This window comes from Chiloscyllium plagiosum, chromosome 43 (assembly GCF_004010195.1).
Source record: "Chiloscyllium plagiosum isolate BGI_BamShark_2017 chromosome 43, ASM401019v2, whole genome shotgun sequence".
In the NCBI taxonomy this organism is placed as follows: domain Eukaryota; kingdom Metazoa; phylum Chordata; class Chondrichthyes; order Orectolobiformes; family Hemiscylliidae; genus Chiloscyllium; species Chiloscyllium plagiosum.
The window spans coordinates 11,796,389-11,817,184 of record NC_057752.1 but is presented as its reverse complement, the minus strand read 5'-3'; the positions used below and the strand labels follow the sequence as shown (position 1 = coordinate 11,817,184).

General features: G+C 44.6%; 1 protein-coding gene across 6 annotated transcripts in view; it reads right to left on the bottom strand.

Moving 5' to 3' along the window:
- Positions 1-20,796, bottom strand: part of LOC122543379 (SWI/SNF complex subunit SMARCC2-like) — a 159,216-nt gene that overhangs the window by 35,259 nt on the left and 103,161 nt on the right. For all 6 annotated transcript variants that reach the window (XM_043682051.1, XM_043682054.1, XM_043682055.1 and 3 more), the window contains exons 17-21: positions 13,233-13,386; positions 12,852-12,968; positions 12,317-12,379; positions 9,668-9,926; positions 1,667-1,828 (exon numbers count right to left, since the gene is read on the bottom strand). In XM_043682051.1, coding sequence (XP_043537986.1) covers positions 1,667-1,828; positions 9,668-9,926; positions 12,317-12,379; positions 12,852-12,968; positions 13,233-13,386 — 755 coding nt within the window. The remainder of the gene's footprint in view (positions 1-1,666; positions 1,829-9,667; positions 9,927-12,316; positions 12,380-12,851; positions 12,969-13,232; positions 13,387-20,796) is intronic.

Sequence of the window (20,796 nt, the reverse complement as noted above, 5' to 3'; positions counted from 1 at the left end):
TGATTAGCATATAATATTGATCGTTAATGGTGTTTTCAACTCTGACAAGCTTTCACTGAACAGAGCCCACCCCCACCCTCCCCTAGCTTATCTCTCCACGCTTCAGGCTCTCTGCCTTTATTCCTGATGAAGGGTTTTTGCCCGAAACGTCGATTTCGCTGCTCGTTGGATGCTGCCTGAATTGCTGTGCTCTTCCAGCACCACTGATGTAATCCTCAGTCAATCAAAATATTTCAGACAAAGTTACATATTTTACAATATTCTGTTCATTGCTGTGAACAACTCCAGAGTCCACAAATGTGAGGTGATGCATTCAGGCAAGACTAATTCTAGAGCGACTTATACAATGAATGGAAGAGCTTTGGGAAAAGTTGATGAGCAGAGAGATCTGTGAGTTCAGGTCCATTGTACCTGAAGGTGGCTGCACAAGTGGATAGAGTGGTCAAGAGCTCATATAGTATGCTTGCCTTCATCGGACAGGGTATTGAGTATAAGTGCTGGCAAGTCATGTTAAAATTGTACAAGACATTGGTTTGGCCGCACTTAGAATACTGTGTACAGTTCTGGTCCCAACATTACCAAAAGGATGTGGACGCTTTGGAGAGGGTGCAGAGAAGGTTTATGAGGATGTTGCCTGGTATGGAAGGTGTTAGCTATGAAGAAAGGTTGAGTAGGTTAGGTTTATTTTCATTAGAAAAAAGGAGATTGAGGGGGGACCTGATTGAGGTTTATAAAATCACGAAGGGTATAGAAAAGGTGGAGAGAGACAAGCTTTTTCCCCAGGGTGAAGCATTCAATAACGAGAGGTCACGCTTTCAAGGTGAGAGGTGGAAAGTTTAAAGGGGATACATGCGGCAAGTACTTCACACAGAGGGTGGTGGGCGTCTGGAACGTGCTGCCAACAGAGGTGGTAGAGGCAGGCACGGTAGATTCATCTAAGGTGTGTCTGGACAGATGCAAGAGTAGGTGGGGAGCAGAGGGATACAGATGCTTAGGAATTGGGCGACAGGTTTAGACAATAGATTTGGATCTGCTCAGGCTTGGAGAGCCGAAGGGCCTGTTTCTGGGCTGGAAGTTTTTTTTGCTCTCAACATAGTGAGGAAGTTACTTGTGAAAGTACCAGCACTTTGCACTCTGCATGCAAACTCTCGACTCCATTTCAATTGGCTTGGGGGGAGGGTAGAAAGAGGAGAAGAGGTCAATGGAACCAGAGAAGGTGGTTGGGAGTGGTCAGGGAGAGTAAGGAGGGAATCAGTGCAGAAAAAGCACCCCAGATGAGCCAGAGAGGATGAGGTGAGGAGATTGGTGGGCAGGAGGAAGGAATGGGTGGTGATCATGGAGAAAGGAGGAAGTGGTTTAAATGGGGATAAGAAAGCAGGGGGAAGATGCTGCGTAGGAAGTGAGCAAGCTTTCTTTTCCATTCTCCAAACCTTTTCTCTGAAAATCTGAATATTTTGTGCCTGCCACAGAACATTTGGACTTAAATCTGTAAAATTACTTCAACGGGATCTTTCTTAAATGAATGACAAATTGCAATGACATGCAAGTGAAGAAGTTGTCAGATATTCTGGTCTATTCTGGTACAGCTAATCAGGAAAGACAAGAGGTTCACTGTGACAGCTCCATTACCTTTGGCTCCCTGGCCCCATTCATCACATATACTCACCCAACCTCTCTGGCTCATCTGGGGTAGTTCCTGCAATTCCACTGCTTTCCAGTCCATATGTTGGATCTGCCTTCCCAGTGACTTTAGCAGCATCTTCTACTTTCTTTACATGAGCTTCTACCAGAGCTGAGGGAACCTCCTCCTTCATCTTAGAAAACTCCTCTGCAAAGCAAGCCCAAAAAATTAGAATGGAAGAGGCATAATGTCCTGTACGTTTAGACGTGAATTTCCTGTTCTCTATTTGGGTTACAAGCAGAGTCCTGTGAAGCAGAACGGTGAAACTGCATATCGAATGGTTTCATTTACGATATGCCTTTTACACAGAAACATAGAAAATAGGAGTAGGACTTTGATCCGCTCTACCACTCAATCCCTTGTTCCTGCTTTCACCTCATACCCTCTGATCTTTTTAAACCTGAGGGTGATATTTAACTTCTTTTTGAAACATTCAATGCTTTGCCCTCTATGCCAGAAAATTCCATAGGCTCACCACTCTCTGAGTGAAGAAATTTCTCCTTATCTCAGTCCTGAATTACCTACCCCGTATCCTTAGACATTGACCGCTCCCCCCACCACCATTTTATTCTACAGTCATCTTTTAATTGCGAAAAATGCTTGAATGCTTCTTGCTTGATCAAAAAAGCTAATTCATTCTCACGTTCAGGATTTGCTTCCAATATGCAGGTGACAGAATCTAGTTGGCTGAGTATTTCACAGGAATCGCAATATAGTCTTCATGTTACCAGATGAATGATGCAGAGACATGGACTTAAATCAAAACATGGCAGCTGGTGCAACTTAAATTCAAGTAATTAGCAAAGCTGGAATAAAAAGCCCTCTCTCGTCACAGTGATCATAAAATGACTGGATTGTCAGAAAAACAGATTTAGTTCACTAACATCTTTTTGGGGAGAGAATCTACTATCTCACGTGATTTCAGATACATAGCAATGTGGTTGACTCTTCATTGCCCTCTGAATTTGGATTGTGTTGTCTCAAAGTGCAGTATGACTTAATTTTCCAGGATGCATTAATACTAATCAGTCAACTATACTGATGCGTTTTGTTAAGATTGTTGCAAGTTGTGCTTCAATTTTTCAAACTAATTTGAAAGAAAGCAAGGAAAATGAATACTATGTTGCTACTGTCTTCTAATCACACACTATTGCCTAACCAGGATCCTCCCAATCCTTATGGCCCTCTCTTGTGATATAACATTTGCTCAGAATTGAAGTACATCTGGAAGGAGTCAGAGCTCTCTGAACTCTCAGAGACCTCAGCCCCACTTGAAAAAGACCATCTCCCTATTTGTAAAGCATTCAGATCTACATAAAAATGTCAACTAATTGTCGTCCCCTCTAGGGCAAGTATATTACTATCCAGCACAGACTGTAATATAGGATTTCTCATGGGGATGACCTGTGTCCCAGAAGCACCAAGAAAAATTTGCAATTTCTTTAAAATGTCTGAACTCAGTTGAGGTGCAACCAATATCTGATGCTGCATAGTTCAATGCATAGCAACAAATGTACTGATCATCAGTCGCCATGCGTCTGCGCTGGGCCTACTCTCCGACTGCTATGAGCCTGTGCCTGTGCTGTGCCGGGCCTACTCGCCGACTGCTAGGAGTCCGCGCCAGGTCTACTCTCCGACCGCCTGCACTGGGCCTACTTACTGACTGTTATGAGTCTGCGCCGTGTCTACTCTTTGGCCACTACAAGTCTGCGCTGGGCCTATTCTCCGACCGCCAGGCGTCCGCGCAGAGCCTTTTCTGCAATTGCCAGGAGTCTGTGCTGGGCGTACGCTCTGACCGCCATGAGTCGGCGCTGGGCCTACTCTCTGACCGTCAAGGGTCTGTGCTGGGCCTATTCTCCGACTGCCAGGGGTCTGCGCAGTGCGTTCTCTGCGAACGTCATGAGTCTGTGCTGGGCCTACTCTTTGGCCGCCACTAGTTTGCGCTGGGCCTACACTCTGACCGCCAGGCATCTGCGCAGTGCCTTCTCTGCGAACACCAGGAGTCTGCACTGGGCCTACTCTCCAACTGCCAGGGGTCTGTGCTGGGCTGACTCTCCGACTGCCACGAGCCTGCGCGGGGCCTACTCTCTGACTGCGAGGGGTCTGCTCTGGGCCTACTCTCTGACCGCAACGAGTGTGCTCCGGACCTACTCGCCAACTACCACGGGTCTGCGCTGGGCCTACTCTCTGACCACCATGAGTCTGCGCTGGGCCTACCTTCTGGCTGCCAGGGGTCTGCACTGGACCCACTCTCTGACCGCCATGGGTCTGCGCTGGGCCTACTCTCCGACCGCCACAAGTCTGTGCTGGGCCTACATTCTGACAACCAGGAGTCTGCGCTGGGCATACCCTTTGGCCGCCACGAGTCTGCGCTTGGCCTACTCTCCAACTGGCAGGAGTCTGCGCTGGGCCTGATCTCCGCCTGCTATGAGTCCACTCCGGGTCTACTCTCCGACCGCCAAGAGTCTGCGCCGGGCCTACTCTTTGGCCACCATAAATCTGCGCTGGGCCTATTCTCCGACATGCCAGGAGTTTACGCTGGGCCTTCCCTCCAACTACCACGCGTCTGTGCTGGATTTACTCTCCGACCATCAGGAGTCTACGCTGGGCATAGTCTCCAACCGCCAGGAGTCTGCACTGGGCCTTCCCTCCAACTACCAAGTGTCTGTGCTGGATCTACTCTCCGACCAGCAGGAGTCTGTGCTGGGCATAGTCTCTAGCCGCCAGGAGTCTGCACTGGGCCTATTCTCTGGCTGCCAGGAGTCTGCGCCGGGCCTACTCTCGGACCGCCAAGAGTCTGCGCCAGGCCTACTCTTTGGCCACCATAAATCTGCGCTGGGCCTATTTGCCGACATGCCAGGAGTCTATGCTGGGCCTTTCCTTCAAATACAACGTGTCTGTTCTGGGCCTACTGTCCGACTGCTAGGAGTCTGTGCTTGTCCTATTCTCCAACCGGCAGGAGTCTGCGCTGGGCATAGTCTCCTGCTGCCATGGGTCTGTGCTGAGCCTACTCCCTGACCGGCACAAGTCTGCCCTGGGCCTACACTCCAACCGTCACGAGTCTGCGTTGGGCTTACTCTCTGACCGCCATGAGTCTGCGCTGGGCCTACTCTCCGACCACCAAGGGTTTGTGCTGGGCCTACTCTCCGACTGTCACGAGTCTGCGCTAGGCCTACACTCCGACCGCCACGAGTCTGCGCTGGGCCTACTCTCCGACCGCCACGGGTCTGCGCTGGGCCTACTCTCTGACCGCCACGGGTCTGCGCTGGGCCTACTCTCCGACCACTATGAGTCCGCTCTGGGTCTACTCTCCAACCGCCAAGAGTCTGCGCCAGGCCTACTCATTGGCCACCAACAACGTGTCTGTTCTGGGCCTACTGTCCGACTGCTAGGAGTCTGTGCTTGTCCTATTCTCCAACCGGCAGGAGTCTGCGCTGGGCATAGTCTCCTGCTGCCATGGGTCTGTGCTGAGCCTACTCTCCGACCACCAAGGGTTTGTGCTGGGCCTATTCTCCGACTGCCACGAGTCTGTGCTGGGCCTACTCTCGTCTGCCAGGAGTCTGCACTGGGCCTATTCTCCGACCGCCACAAGTCTGCACTGGGCTTACTCTCCAACCGTCACGAGTCTGCACTGGGCCTACACTCCGACCGCCACGAGTCTGCGCTGGGCCTACTCTCCCACCGCCACGGGTTTGCGATGGGCTACTCTCCGACCGCCATGAATCTGCACTGGGCCTACTCTCTGACCGCCACGGGTCTGCGCTGGGCCTACTCTGCGACCACTATGAGTCCACTCTGGGTCTACTCTCCGACCGCCAAGAGTCTGCGCCAGGCCTACTCATTGGCCACCACAAATCTGCACTGGGCCTATTCTCCGACTGCCAGGGGTCTACGCTGGACCTTCCCTCCAACTACCACGTATCTGTTCTGGGCCTACTGTCTGACCAGCAGGAGTCTGCGCTGGGAATAGTCTCCGGCTGCCATGGGTCTTTGCTGCGCGTACTCTCTGACCGGCACAAGTCTGCGCTGGGCCTACTCTCCGACCGCCACAGGTCTGTGCCGGGCCCACTCTCCGACCGCCACTGGTCTGCGCTGGGCCCACTCTCTGACCGCCACGTGTCTGCACTGGGCCTACTTTCTGACCGCCGCAAGTTTGGGCTGGGCCTTCTTGCAAGTCGTCATGAGTCTGCACTGGGCCTACTTTATGACTGCCACGATTGAGCTCTTCATGAAGAGCCAAGTAAAACAAGCGAAAAAAAAAGCAAAAAAGAAAAGACAGAAAAAGAAAAGCAGACGAATCCGACAAGCCCCAGGCTCATGGAAGCATGCTTCATGGGTGGAATAAACCTCCAGAGGAAGTGGTGGATGCAGGCACAGTTACAATGTTTAAAAGACATTTAGATAAGTACATGAATAAGAAATGTTTGGAGGGATGTGGGCCAAGCGCAGGCAGGTGGGAGTAGTTTACTTTGGGATTATGGTCGACATGAACTGGTTGGACCAAAGAGTCTGCGGGCTGTATGACTCCGTAGTTTATTATCCCAACACTGATAGATTTGGAAACAGGGAGGTGCAACAAGACCTGGGTGTCCTTGTACACCTGTCGTTGAAAATAAACATTGCAGCTACAGCAGGTGGTGAAGATGGCAAATGGTATTTTGGCTTTCACAGCAAAAGCATTTGAGTACAGGAACAGAGATGTCTTGCTGCGATTGTACAGGGCCTTCATGAGACCACACTTGTAGTAGTGTGTGCAGTTTTGGTCTCCTTATCTGAGGAAGAATGTTCTGGCTATGGAGGCAGTGTAACAAATGATTACTAGACCGACTCCTGGAATGGCAGGACTGATGTAGGAAGAGACACCAAATCGATTAGGACTACATTCACTGGAGTTGAGAAAAAAGTAAAGGGGATCTCATAGAAACCTATAAAAGTTTAACAGGATAAATGCAGGAAGCATGTTTTCAATGACCAGGGAGTCCAGAACCAGAGGTCACAGTTTAAGGATATGGGGTAGGCTATTTAGGAATGAGATGAAGAGACATTTCTTCGACCAGAGAGTGGTGAGCCTGTGGAAATCTCTGCCACAGAAAGTGGTTGACACTGAAATATTGAATGCCTTCCAAAAAGGGGGTCAGATATATTTCTTCTGAATAATGGGAGTCGATGGCCTAGTGGTGTTACCAATAGACTATTAATCCAGAGACCCAGCTAATGATCTGGGGACCCAAGTTCAAATCACACCATAGCAGATAATGGAATTTGAATTCAATAGGTATCTGAAACTAAGGATCTAATAATGACCATAGTCGATTGTCAGAAAAAACAATCTGGTTCATTATTGCATTTCAGGGAAGGAAATCGGTCATCTTTACCTAGTTGTGACTCGAGACACACAGCAATGTGGCTGACAGCCTCCTGGGCAATTAGGGCTGGACAATAAATGCTGGCCTGGTCAGCGATGCTCACACCCCATGAAAGAATTTAAAACATGATTCAAAGGGTATTGACAAAAGCAGGAATAGGGTGCCGAGCTGGATGATAGGTTGAGAAGGACAATTCTTCATGGTAATTTCAGCCAGTGCATACTGAATATTTAAAAAAGAAAAGAGTTAACAAGATGAGCATTGGTTCTTTAGAAAATCAGTCTAGGGAATTTAAAACAGATATTTTGGATCAGTCTTCATTGCTGAGGTTACAAGTAACATCCAAGAAATAGCTATCAGGAAATGGGAGGGAGGAACTCCAGAAAATTACTGCCACCAATGAAGTAGTACTCAGCAAATTGTTGGAAATGCAGGCCGACAAGTCCCTGGGTCATGATGTTTTAAGACTCTAGGATGAAAACTAAGTTGCTTGTGAGATAGTTGAAGTGGTGGTTTTATTTTTTCAAAATTCCATAGATTTGGGGACGCAGAAAAATCTGGGTCTCCTAGTGTATGAATTGTGAAAAGTTAGTATGCAAATAATTCAGAAAACAGAAGTGTGAACAGAGATTTATCATTTAATGCAAGGAAAATGAAATATAAAAGTCGGGAGGTTATGCTTCAGGCATAAAAGACACTGGTCAAACCACATCTGGAATAGTGTGCACAATATTGGACCGTATTTAAGGAAGGATGTAAATGCATTGGGTGGGGGGATGGGGGTGGGGGAAGAGAGCAATTCAGGGTAGGTTGACTCAGCTAATACCTGGAATATGTGGGTTGTCTTATAAGGAAAGATTGGACAGGGTAGATTTGTGCCTGCTGGAGTTCAGCAGAGTAAGAGGTAACATGATTAAAACCTGAGGGGTCTTGACTGGATGGATGTGGAAAGGATGTTTCCTCTTGTGGGAGAATCTAGAATTAGGGGACCACAGTTTAAAAATAAGGGGTCTTTCACTTAAGACATGAGAATTTTCTTCTCACTAATGATGATGAGTATTTGGAATTGCTCATCAAAAAACTTTGAATATTTGCTAGACAAGAGGTCAATCGATTCTTGGTAAGCAAGATATGAAAGGCTATCAAGGTAGGTAGGAATGTGGGGTAACTAGATCAGCAATGATTTCCTTGAATGGCAGAGAGGCTCAAAAGGCTGGATAGCCTACTCCTGCTCCTAATTCATATGCTTGCATGTAACATATACTCTATTCCCCCACTGATAATACAATACGTTTCATTATCCATTCTCAATCTGTCCTGCCACGTTCAATGACTTGTGCACATACACACTCAGGTCACTCTTCTTCTGCATCCTTATTAGAATTGTACCCTTCAATTAACCTTATTTCTCCTACCAAACTTCATACTTCTCTGCGTTCAACTGGTAACAGCATGTAGTTCAGTGGTTAGCACTGCTGCCTCACAGTGCCAAGGACCTGGGTTCAATCCCACCCTCAGATAACTTGTCTGTGTGGAGTTTGCACATTCTCCCCGTTTCTGTGCAGGTTTCCTCTGGGTGGTCTGATTTCTTCCCACAGTCCAAAGGTGTGCAGGTCAGGTGGACTGGCCGTGCTAAATTGCCCATAGTGTCGAGGTGGATAAACCATGGGAAATGCAGCGTTACAGGGATGGTGTGGGTGGGATGCTCTTCAGAGGGTGGTGTGGACTCGATGGACCAAATGGCTTGCTTCCACTGTAGGGATTCTATGATTCTAACTTCATCTGCTACCTATCTGCCCATTCAACCAAGTTATCCATGCCCTTTTAATGTTCGACATTGCTCCTTCACAGTTCACAATGATTCCACGTTTTGTACCGTCTGCAAGCCTTGAAGTATTTTGTATACACCAAGATCTAAATCATAACTACATATTAGGAAAAACAAAGGTCACTGAACATGGCAGGACAGGTTGAGAATGGATAATGGAACATATTGCATCCTGGGCTTTATCAGTAGGGGAATAGAGTATATGTTACCTGGTGCTCTCCAATACAAAGCTTCCTCGAGTCAGAAAAACAATAATGAACCAAGACTCTCTCTGATTCCTCACTCTCAATTTATTCAGTACCTGTGTTGTTACTGCTTCTTTTCTTCCATTAGCTATAACCTTGCTCGCATGCCTGTTTGCGACATAGTATCAAATGCTTACAGATATTCTGATCAGGGAAGCCCTATATATTAACCTATATAGCTCTCCTGTATATATTCTGATCAGTAAAACCCTATCTACTATCTGTACATCTCTCCTGTATATGTTCTGATCAATATAATCTTATTTATAATCTATATAATTCTTGTACACATTCTGTTCATACGGTTTTATATACAATCTTTCCAACTCCTCTGTACATGTTCTGATCAGTAAAGACCTATCTATAACCTATATAACTCTCCTGTATATATTTTGATCAGTACAGTCTTTGCCGTAATTTATACAACTCCCCTGTATTCATGCTGATCAGTAAACCACCATGTGTAACAAGGACTATTGTAACTCTAAAATTACAGTCAGTACAGCCTGACTTCCAATTCAACTTCAAAAATTTTAAATTGTCTTACCTAATGCAGATTTTGCAGCAGCTGATGCCACACGTGGGTCAACCACTGAAGCCAGGAATGCCACAGTGCTCATGACAGGATTGCCAGACTGACTGAAAGGGATTGGCTGGTAAGCCAACGGACCTAAGGAGGCTTCAGAGTCTTCAAGATATGGATCTTCTATCGGTAAACGTAAGAAATGTAAGATACATTCATCTTGTGTGCGACTGCCTACATGTTCTGAGACTTTATTCCAATCATCCTTATACATCTCCAGTGCCTGTATGGGAGAGAAGGGAAGAGGAAATGAATCAGTTACCAGCAGGGTGTTCAAAAAGACACAGTGTTAGAATACTACTGTTTCATATCGCAGCCAGCTGCCCCATACCATGCTTACATTGCTTGGTTCCTTCTGGCTGAAATCTTAATTGTCCTGTCAGTAGACAGTTCTGAAAATGGATTTGGGATCTTAGTGCCAAAGGGTAGAAAATTAAACATTAGTGCAGAGGAGAGTCAAAACCAAAATTTCAGACATCTTCCTTTGGAGTTTGCATTCTACAATTAGATCAAACCACTAACCCTGACTTTAGAAGGCTGTAGCCACCTTGTCTGTACCATGGATTAAAAAAAAATGACAGGGGAACAAAGAAATGAAGGACTTAAGGAACATGCATCATGTGATTCACAAACTAGATGATGGGAGAAGAGGAAGAAAATGGATAGCTGCTGTCTGGATAGAACAATCTTTTGATTGAAGGGAATGCAAAAGTACATGCTTCAACATCCTTCGAGTCATCCATGACCGTTTGTTGGAGAATGTAGCAGACTGCAGCTTTGACATCATGGAGCAGAGCCCGAGTGATTTTCAGATGTACAGAGAATCAAGGAAGGAGTGACGTTTTTATCACTATCTGCAAAGGATCCCCAACACACAAAGGAAACCAAAGTCCTTATTTCTTTCAGTTTCCTTTCAATGAATGCTCCTGCTGTCAATGAGAACCTGTGATCACTGATTGGGAATTGTGTGGAAACAGCCAGGACAGCAAGCTTAACTCACATTAGACATCGAGTTCAGCATAGCAATAGTTATCCACCTGATGGAAAAAGTGCCTGGAGAAGACACAGAGAGAGTTCAGCTTTAGCAGAAGGCATAAGTGGTGTGCCTTTTGGAAGAACAATGTAACTTTGATATGAGAGTTGTGAGATGTTGACTAGGTAGAGGGTTGACTGAACGTTTGTTTTGAAAAGATGGTGGGGGGGGAATTTGGTTGATTTAGTTCAGAGTAGCATAATAATTGGAACCTTGTCATGATAGAATCAGGAGCTAGGCAAATTTTACACTCAATTTTCTGAACTATGCTGCTGTTGGCACAATCCCATTAAAGTGGACCTTTGGAACAAGCAAATCCAGTGTTGCAAAAAAGAATTGGTGGCATCTACAAACACTATCAAGGAGTTACCCTCACCCTGAGGAGTGACCGGCTCTTATAAAGTCATACAGTGCAGAAAAGGTTCTTCAGCCCATCGATTCTGGACCGAATAATAATGGTTCTTATTAATGCCTATAAAATTAAATCCTGTTATCCTGATGCATGTGGGAGGACACAAGGGATAATCATTAAGAAAGTAATTTTAAAAAAATTATTCATGCTTTGTAAGCCTTACTGGCAAGGCCAGCATTTATTTTCTATTTCCAATTGCCCTCAAGGGGGCAGTGAGCTGCATTTCTGAATCAGTGCAGTCAATTTGGTGCAGTGAGGGAGTTCCAGAATTTTGACCCAGTGACAGTGAAGAAACAGTGATGTTTTTCCATATCAGGATAACTTGTTGCTTGGAGAGGGATTTGAAGTTCTCATGTATCTGCAGCCCCTGCCTTTTCGGTTTTGGAGATCATGTGTTTGGTAGCTGTTGTAACAGTGCTTCTTGCAGATGGTATACACTGAAGCCATGATACAAGGGCTGCATGTTGAAGGCAGCAAATGAGTCACTGATGAAGCGGGCTACTTTGTCCTGGATGATGTTGAGTGGAGATGCATTCATCCAGACAAGCGGAGAGTATTCTATCACACTCCTGATTTGTACCTCAGAGATGCTGGACAGACTGTGGGGATATGGGAGGTAAGTTGCTCATCTTAGAATTCCTAGACTCTGACCTGCTCTTGTAGCTACAATAGTTAAGTGGCTGGTCCAGTTCAGTTTCCGGCCAATGGTAATCCTCTCTTGAATGGTGATGGTGGAGGTTTCAATAACAGTAATGCTGCTACATGCCAAGGGGAGACGGTTCGATTCTCTCTTGTTCGAGCTGGCCATTGCTTGCCACTTTTCAGCCCAAACCTGGATACTGGAATGTGCAATATTCAGCACCAATCATCAGCAAACATCCCCACTTCTGACATTGAGGAGGGGGGAAAGTCATTGATGAAGGAGTTGAAGATGGTTGGGTCAAGGACACTACCCTGAGGAACCTTTCCAGAGATGCCCTGGAGCTGGGGTAACTGATCTCCAATTACCACAATCATCTTCCTTTATGTCAGGTATGACTCCAACTAGCAGATAGATTTTCCCCTGATTTCCATTGACTCCAGTTTTGCTCAGACGTATTGACTACATTGTCAAATGCTGTCATGCATGTGCTGGTATTGCTCTTGAAATAGAATCCCACGTCCTTACCTCGAGTAGTAAAAGTGTTTCTTGTTCTGTCCACTCTCTGGTAGCGCTAGCAGCTGCTTTACTCTAGGGAAGAAGTAAGTAGAAATGAAATCAAAAAATGCCTTCTTAGGAGGCATGATAACAATTCAATTTATGTAGCATCATCAAAACACCCAAAGCAATTCACAGTTATGAACTACTTTGAAGTTACTGATGTTATGAAAGTGAATGCAATACCCATCTTCTACAGAGAGAGACCCCACAAACAGTGCTGACTTGGTCTATTTTTTGCAAGGGTGCTCGAGGGAGAAATATTGGCTAAGACTTCCGAACAGTCCAGTTCCTGTTCCATAAGGTATAGTCACAATGGGTGAATTGCTTCCAACTGAGTAACACAGCAAACATTCTTTTGCTAAATTCCTTTCTCGAGGGTAATGCCAAATTAGCCCCAACTAAACTACCATTTCAATTTATCTGAAAGAAAAGAATGCGTGCTTTGGAATGCGACCACACAGATGTTCATAAGCCTTGGCTCAAGTCTGAAACCCTGCCTTACCTTAGAAGGAACATTTTTCTTAGCGTACATATCAGTACGCAGTCCGAAGTTCTGCATGTCTGCTGCTTTCTCTTTGTTCTTATCAGGGAAATTAAGCATTTGCTGGGATGCTGATGTCTGTCAAAAGTTGAATACATTAACATTAATTCAAACAAGATTCATTCTCCTAACTTGTTAAAGTAAAGCTGGTTTGTGCTGTAAGTCTACTTTGACCTGTTGCCAATGCCATTTGGAAAACAGCAATAAGGGGATGCTAGAAGTGGTTTGGTCTCAAGTTATAATCTTTCTGCTTCATTAATGTAATACACTGCAAATCTGAAATTCACATCAGTTTATATGCCATACAGAATTTGCTGCATTTAAAGTAAGTTGGAAACAAACCTGTGGAGCTTTGGGCTGAAGAGGCACCAGACCGGAAGGTGTATCAGCAAGCACATGGAAATGCGATGTTGGGGGAGGACCCATGGGTGTCGGTCGGCTTTCTGCATCCACTTGGTAATTAATGAGTCCCCATTGCTCGAGAAAAGCATGCACCCTGCCAACAACCAAGAAATATCACACGAAACAGGAACAAAACATTGATTTAATGTGTGCTTCTGTGCAACCACAAAGTGGGTATAATTCAAGGCACACAAACATCTGGCACAAAGGAGGAAACCGTACCTCATAAAGGTGACATACAAATGAGTCAGAGAATTACAGGTGACAAAATACACAACGATATAAGAGTAGATACCCTGTATTGCTGTGCATGTTAAGAGAAAGTGAGTAGAGAAGGGGCAAATTGACAAGAGAACAATTTTGGTTTCAACAGGGAACTAAGGGCTCAGAACAATGAGACATGTTATAGAAAATTATTTATGGAATGTAGAAGTTGCTGGTTAAGCCAAAATTTGTGGCTAATCCAATATACCCTCGAGAATCATAGAATCTTTACAGTGCGGAAAGAGACTATTTGGCTCATTGAGTCCACACCAACCCTCCAAAGGGCATCCCACTCAGACCCAACAACATCTCCGTAACCCCGTATTTACCATGGCTACCTCAACTAGCCTGCACATCCCTGGACGCTATGGGCAGTTTAGCATGGCTAATCAACCTAAGCTGCACATGTTTGGACTCTGGGAGGAAACCCACACAGACACTGGAAGAACGTACAAACTCCACAGACAGTTGCTTGAGGCTGGAATTGAACCCAGGTCCCTGGTGCCTGGTGCTGTGGTGTCACTAAACTGCCTTCTTCAGCCATTGCAGTCCACGTGATGTAAGTACCCCCACAGTGGTGTGAGGAAGGGAGCTCCAGGATTTTGACCTAGAAATAGTGAAGGAACAGAGACAAACTTCCAAGTCAGGATGGTATATAGCCTGAAAGGGAACTTGGAGCTGGTTGTGCAACCATGCCTCCTGTAGCCTTTGTTCATCTAGATGGCGCAAGACACAAGTTTGGAAGATGGTGTTAAAGGAGCTATGATGAGTTCATACAGTGCATCTTGTAGCTGGTACACACTGCTGCAATTGTGCACCTGTGGTGAAGAAAATAAGTGTTTTAAGGTGGTTGATGGGGTGCCAATCAATCAGGCATTGTCCTGGCTGGTGAGAGTCTTGTTGGAACCACACTGATCTAGGCAAGTAATCTATTGCACCACTGAATGTCTCCCATGGTGAACACAGTCTTTGGAAAGACAGGAGAGAGTTGAATGCAGAGAATTCCAGCCTTTGATCTGTTTTTGAGGCAACAGTAATTATATGGCTAGTCTGGCTCAATTTCTGGTCAATGGCAAACTGCAGTACGTTGATTAATGAGGGCAAAAACAGATATTGCTTGAGAAACTCAGCAGGTCTGGCAGCATCTGTGGACAGAAAACAGAGTTAACGTTTCAGGCCCACTGATCCATCTTCTACACTGAACCTGAAACGTTGACTCTGCTTTCTCTCCAAAGATGCTGTCAGACCTGTTGAGCTTCTCCATCAATTTCTGTTTTTGTTTCAAATTTCCAGCATCCCCAGTTCTTTGTTTGACATTATTGATTAATGGGGGAATTCTTCAGCAATGCTAATGAATATTTTTTTAAAAGTTGTTCATGGGTTCTGGACATTGCTGTCTAAGCCAGCATTTATTGCTCATCTTGAATTGCCCTGAAGAAGGTGAGTTACATTTTCAAACCGCTTGTGGTCCTTGTACATCATAGCACTGTGAAGAATGGAGTATCAGGACTTTGACCCAGCAACACTGAAGGAACACCAGTGCAGTTCCAAGTTAGGATGGTGCGTGGCTTGGAGGGGAACTTGCAGATAATGGTGCTCCCATGTGTCTGCTACACTAGTTCTTCTAGATGGCAGTGGCTACGGGATTGGAAATTGCTGTTGAAGGAGCATTGGCGAGTTGCTGGAGTGCATGTTGTAGATTTTAAACACTTTGGTAACTGTGTGTTGGTGGGAGAGTGAGTGAATGTTGCAGGTGGGGTAAATGGAGCGCTTTATGCTGGGTGGTGACAAGCCTCTAGACAGTTATTGGAGCTGCACTCAACTAGGTAAGTGGAGCACATTCCATCACACTCATGACTTGTGCCTTGGTGGACAAATTTAGAAGTTTTAGGAGTTAAGCTACTTGTTGCAGAATTCAGCAACGCCTGACCTGTTCTTGTAGCTGCGGTATTCATATGGCTGGTCCAGTTCAGTTTTGGTTAATGGTACCTCCAGAATATTGTTAGTGAGACATTCAGTGATGCAACACCAATGAATATTAGGGAGCAATGGTTAGATTCTCTCTTGCTGGAGAGCTTGGCACTTGTGTGGCATGAATGTTCCCTACCACTTATCAGCCCAAGTCTAGATATGGCCCCAGTATTGCTCCACTTGAACAAGGACTGAATCTGTATCCAAGGAGTCAGGAATGGTTTTGAATATTGTGCAATCATCAATGAATATTCCACTGCTGATGGAAGGAAGAGGGTTCAGAAAAGATTTACTAGTGTGTTGTTGGGAATGGAGGGTTTAGGTTATAAAAGTAGGCTGGGACTCTTTCCTCTGGATCATAGGAGGTTGAGGGGTGACCTTATAAGGGTTTATAAAATCATGAGGATCATAGATAAGGTGAATAGCAAAGGTTTCCCGAAGGTGGGGGAGTTCAAAATTAGGGGCATATTTTTAAGGTGAAAGGAGAAAGATCTAAAAAGGACATGAGCGGCAACTTTTTTTCAACACAGAGTGGTTAATGTGTGGAATGAACTGAGAGAAGAAGTGGTGGATGCAGGTACAGTTACAACATTAAAAAGACATTTGTATAAGTACATGAATAGGAAAAGTTTGGAGGGAGATGGGTCAAGTGCAGGCAGGCTAGTTTAGTTTCGGAACATGGTCGGTGTGGACTAATTGGACCGAAAGGTCTGTTTCCGTGCTATATGACTCTATAGTGAAGCAGCAGCTATAGTTAGACCTAGGCCCTGAGGAACTCCTGCAGAGATGGAGCTGGGATGATTGACCTCCAACAACCACAACAATCTTCCTTTGGGCCAGGTATGATTCCAACCAGCCCCACCCCACCCAAATTCCTACTGACTCAGGTTTTGCTAGGAATCCTTCATACCATGCTCAGCCATATGTGGCCTTGATGTCAAGGGTGTTACTCTCACTACACCTCTGGACCAAAGCTGGAATTGAGGTCAGAACTGCAGAGGAGTGAGCAAGAGGAGAGGCAGTCAGCTGTACCTGGAGGAGCTAGTGAGATGAAGACCCTGAGGCGGGCAATTAGTAGCACATAGAGGAGTGGGTGACAGGAGGAGGAAGATCCTGAGACAGGCAGTCAGCAGCATTTAGAGTAACTTGTGGAAGGAGGACCTTGAGACAGGCAGCAAGCAACACAAAGAGAAGTGGGTGAGAGGGGAAGGACAGTTAGCAGCACACAGATAAGTGGTTGGAAGGGGAGGACAGTCAGTCAAACAAATCTACGTCTCCCAAAGGGGTGATTGCGTTCTGAGAAAATGAAGCTTGATATCATTGGAAAACAGGTAGTTTATTGATTGGCGACTATTTTTCTCATCTATGAGTAAGTTGTGAAGGTAATTCATTTGCCTGGTGAATACTTCCTACATATCTTTACAAGGAAAATTCAGTTGGTATAACTATTTATTGAAAGAAGAGCTGATCCATGGGCAGGATTGGGCCACAAATTACATTTTAATCAGTAGCATCATTAATTAGTTAGTAGTTAATTAATTGTTGGGGCAGGTGATATGTATTGAGGTCAGGAGCTGAGTATCAGTGAGCAGGTTATTGCTGTCCAAGTCCCACTTGATGGGGTCACTCGGCCAGAAACATTAACTCTGATTTTACTCCACAGATGCTGCCAGACTTGCTGAGCTTTTCCAGCAATTCCTGCTTTTGTTTCTAATTTATAGCATCCACAGGTCTTTTTGGTTTTTATTCTGTTTGGTGGCCCTGTTGATAACCCTTTCTATCACTTTGCTGATGAATAAGTGGTGGATGGGGCCACAATTGGCCAGTTTGGATTTAAACTGCTTTTTTTATGGACAGAACATAGTTGGACAATTTTCTATATTACCACGTAGATGCTAAGAGTGATGACACATTGAAAAATGGTGTCAATGGGCAAGGGACTATATAAGAGTGAACAGCAAAGAGAAGAAATTCAGGACACTACTTATTTAGGAGGATAAACATGCCTTTCTGTGTCTGTATCGTGAATTCCATAGATATGTTGCCTCCCTGGTGGCAGATTAAAGGCCATCACAGAGAAGGTGCAGAATATTTAGCAGGGAAGGGAGTGAGGCTGAAATTGTGGTATATGATGACATAAATCACAAGTGTCCTCTCTGATTTTTCTTTCTTCTGTCTGGACCTCAGAGGACCATACGCGGCAGCGACTTCTGGAACCGATTGCCGTGCACGGAACACCGGAGCAAGAAGGTAGGTTGCCAATGAAATATAATTTCAGGAACTAGGGAGCAAGATAAAAAGTTAGACCTCAAGGGTCTATGCCTATGGATTATTCTCCATATCAAGTTCAAGTGAAAGTACAAATATGGAGGTAGGGATGGAAGTGTGAGATGATGCATTTTGGCACAAGGGATACAGCAAGGTCAAAGAGATTTAATGGCAAAGTCCTAAAGTGTGCAGGGACAGAGGGACCCAATGGTGCATGTGTAGAGACCTTTGAATGTGACAGGACATAAAAGTGTGAGGTTGGCAAAACGTACAGAATCTTGAGCTTCATGAATAGAAGCATGGAATAAAAATGCATGAAGTTATGCTGAACCTTTATTAAGCTTTGGTTAGGCCATGCTTACGAGCACTGCATCCAGTTGTGGTCATGTTTCAGGAAAGGTGTGGAGGTCCTTGAGCGGGTGAGGATTAAATTTACCAGAATCATTTCAGGATGAGGTGTTTTAGTTACAAGATTAGGTTAAAAAGGCTAAAGTTGTTCTCCTTCAATTATAGGAGTTGAGAGGAGATTGTTTTGAAATGTACATTATAATAACAGGTTTAGGTAAGGTGGCCAAGGAGAAAACTCCCATGAGCTGACTATACAAAGGATGAGGCGACACAGGTTTAAGTTTTCGAACAAGACGTGCAGGAGGAACGTGAGGAAGAACTCTTGTACACAGTGAGTGGGAATGACTTGGAACTTGGTGCCTACAGAATATTTAGCAGGGAAGTGAGTGAGTCTTGAAATTGTGGTATATGATGGCGTAAATGACAAGTGTCCTCTCTGATTTTTTTTTTCTCCTGTGTGGACCTCAAGTAAAGATGATCAATGTTGTCAAAATAAAATTGAAATACCTGAAATAAATAAACTTGCAGAGCCAAAAGAATTAAGAGGGGAATGGGACTGACTGGATTGCTCAGCAGGGAGCTGCCATGTATTTTATGAGCTGAAAGATCTTGTTCTGTATCGGGCGGCACGGTGGCACAGTGGTTAGCACTGCTGCCTCACAGCGCCTGAGACCCGGGTTCAATTCCCGCCTCAGGCGACTGACTGTGTGGAGGTTGCACATTCTCTCCGTGTCTGCGTGGGTTTCCTCCGGGCGCTCCGGTTTCCTCCCACAGTCCAAAGATGTGCAGGTTAGGCGAATTGGCCATGCTAAATTGCCCGTAGTGTTAGGTAAAGGGGTAAATGTAGGGGTATGGGTGGGTTGCGCTTCGGCGGGTCGGTGTGGACCTGTTGGGCCGAAGGGCCTGTTTCCACACTGTAATCTAATCTAATCTAATCTAATCTAAATTACTCTATCAGAGATACAGACAGAGTGAAGAGGATGAGACAGCAATATTAAAAAATGAATGAACAGTTTACAGAAATCATATTTCTCCACGTACCATATGTATTGTTAACAATGTCCTTCCCATTCCCTTCCCCAGTCACCCAGATTTCTCTTTATCCTACATTTTCCACTACATAATTCCCTCCTCTTTGTCTTGCACTTCTTTCCCTGAGATACAGTGTTAGACAGTCAAATCTTTGTCTCATTTGCTTTTTTTGTAACTGACAACAGATGAGGCAATTAGTTAACTCTAAAATGTTCTCTGAACATGGAATTAAAGACTTATCCTCTGAATTCATATTCGCTTTCTAATTGAGTTAGCATGCAAAAGTGTGCTCATTTTTTGCACACATTTCTCTCTCTTTTCTCTCCCCCATCACCAAACTTGGTATTAATAGATTTTCTAAATTTGATACAAAACAAAACCAGAACAAAACAAAATCAGTATTGTAACCAGAACATATTCATTTTTGTCTCTCACATACAAACCCTTTATGTTTATTTGACAAACCTCAAATTTGGCATCCAGAAACCTTTGAAATATTTTTTCTTAAGTTTGTGAAAAGCTGAGGTTAATATTTAGATGTTCAATGAAAATAACTGATTACAAGAGTTGACTAATTCATCCCAAAATTGGCAAGTTAGGTGTTTGGCACATACTTAAACTGCACTTTGCAAATTTATCCCAGTGTTTGAGGTCTGGGCCCAAAATATAAAGTTCAAGGTCAGGCTCCTGGGAGAGAGTAGGGCCTTGAAGTAAAAAGGTTTAACAAAGCATTATAAAGGTAATTCAAATAATTCATTTCATTTTCACCATGAGACATGTCATTCTACTGTACATACTTATTTGTATACTGAGGAACAAAAATACTGACTGAATAATTTCAGAAGCAATCTTGTAGAAACTGGATGGCCACATTGCTCAATCATAATGATGGATATCCATAGACATAACCCATAATAAATATGATCATGGGGAGATTATTATGGGAATGTTGAAACAAAATGTAATTAAGGAGTTAAAGACAGGGCCACATAACAAGAAATTAGTATGGATTTTACTGGGGACAAAGGCATCTGAGGCATCAGTTCAGAAAATAAATAGCTGCAGAAGTATTGTGATGAATGGAAAACAAAAGACTGGACAGTTATAACTAGAGTGAAATTATACTTTACATTGGGTGACAACAGGTAGCGAAAAAAAGAGTTTCTTCCGAGGGATGGATGCAGAAGGAAGGGGGTCAGATGACGTGGGTGGTGAGGGATACAAGGAAGTAGTCGGAGACCATAGGTCAAGAGGTGGTCAAGGGGATATGGGTGAATAGGAGTAGTAGAATGAGTATGAAACAAAGGCAGGTTATGAATGCAAAAAAAGGAAAAGGGGAGTTGGACTGATGATGGAACTGTCCAAAGAGAAAGGAGGGAAGATATCTCAAACTTGGGTTGAGTAGAGAATGCAGACTTTAAAAGAGGTGTGTGAGGAGTGGATGAAAATGTTCAAAGGGTGGGAAAGTACAACAGGAGTGAAATAAGCAAACATAGTTAGATTTGGTAAGAAGAGCAATGCCACCACCACAGCAATTTGGGTAAGACAGATGCTGGACATTGTAGTCAAGTAGTGTGGCTTCAGTAAGGAACAAAACATCACCCTCTCATAAAATAAAAAC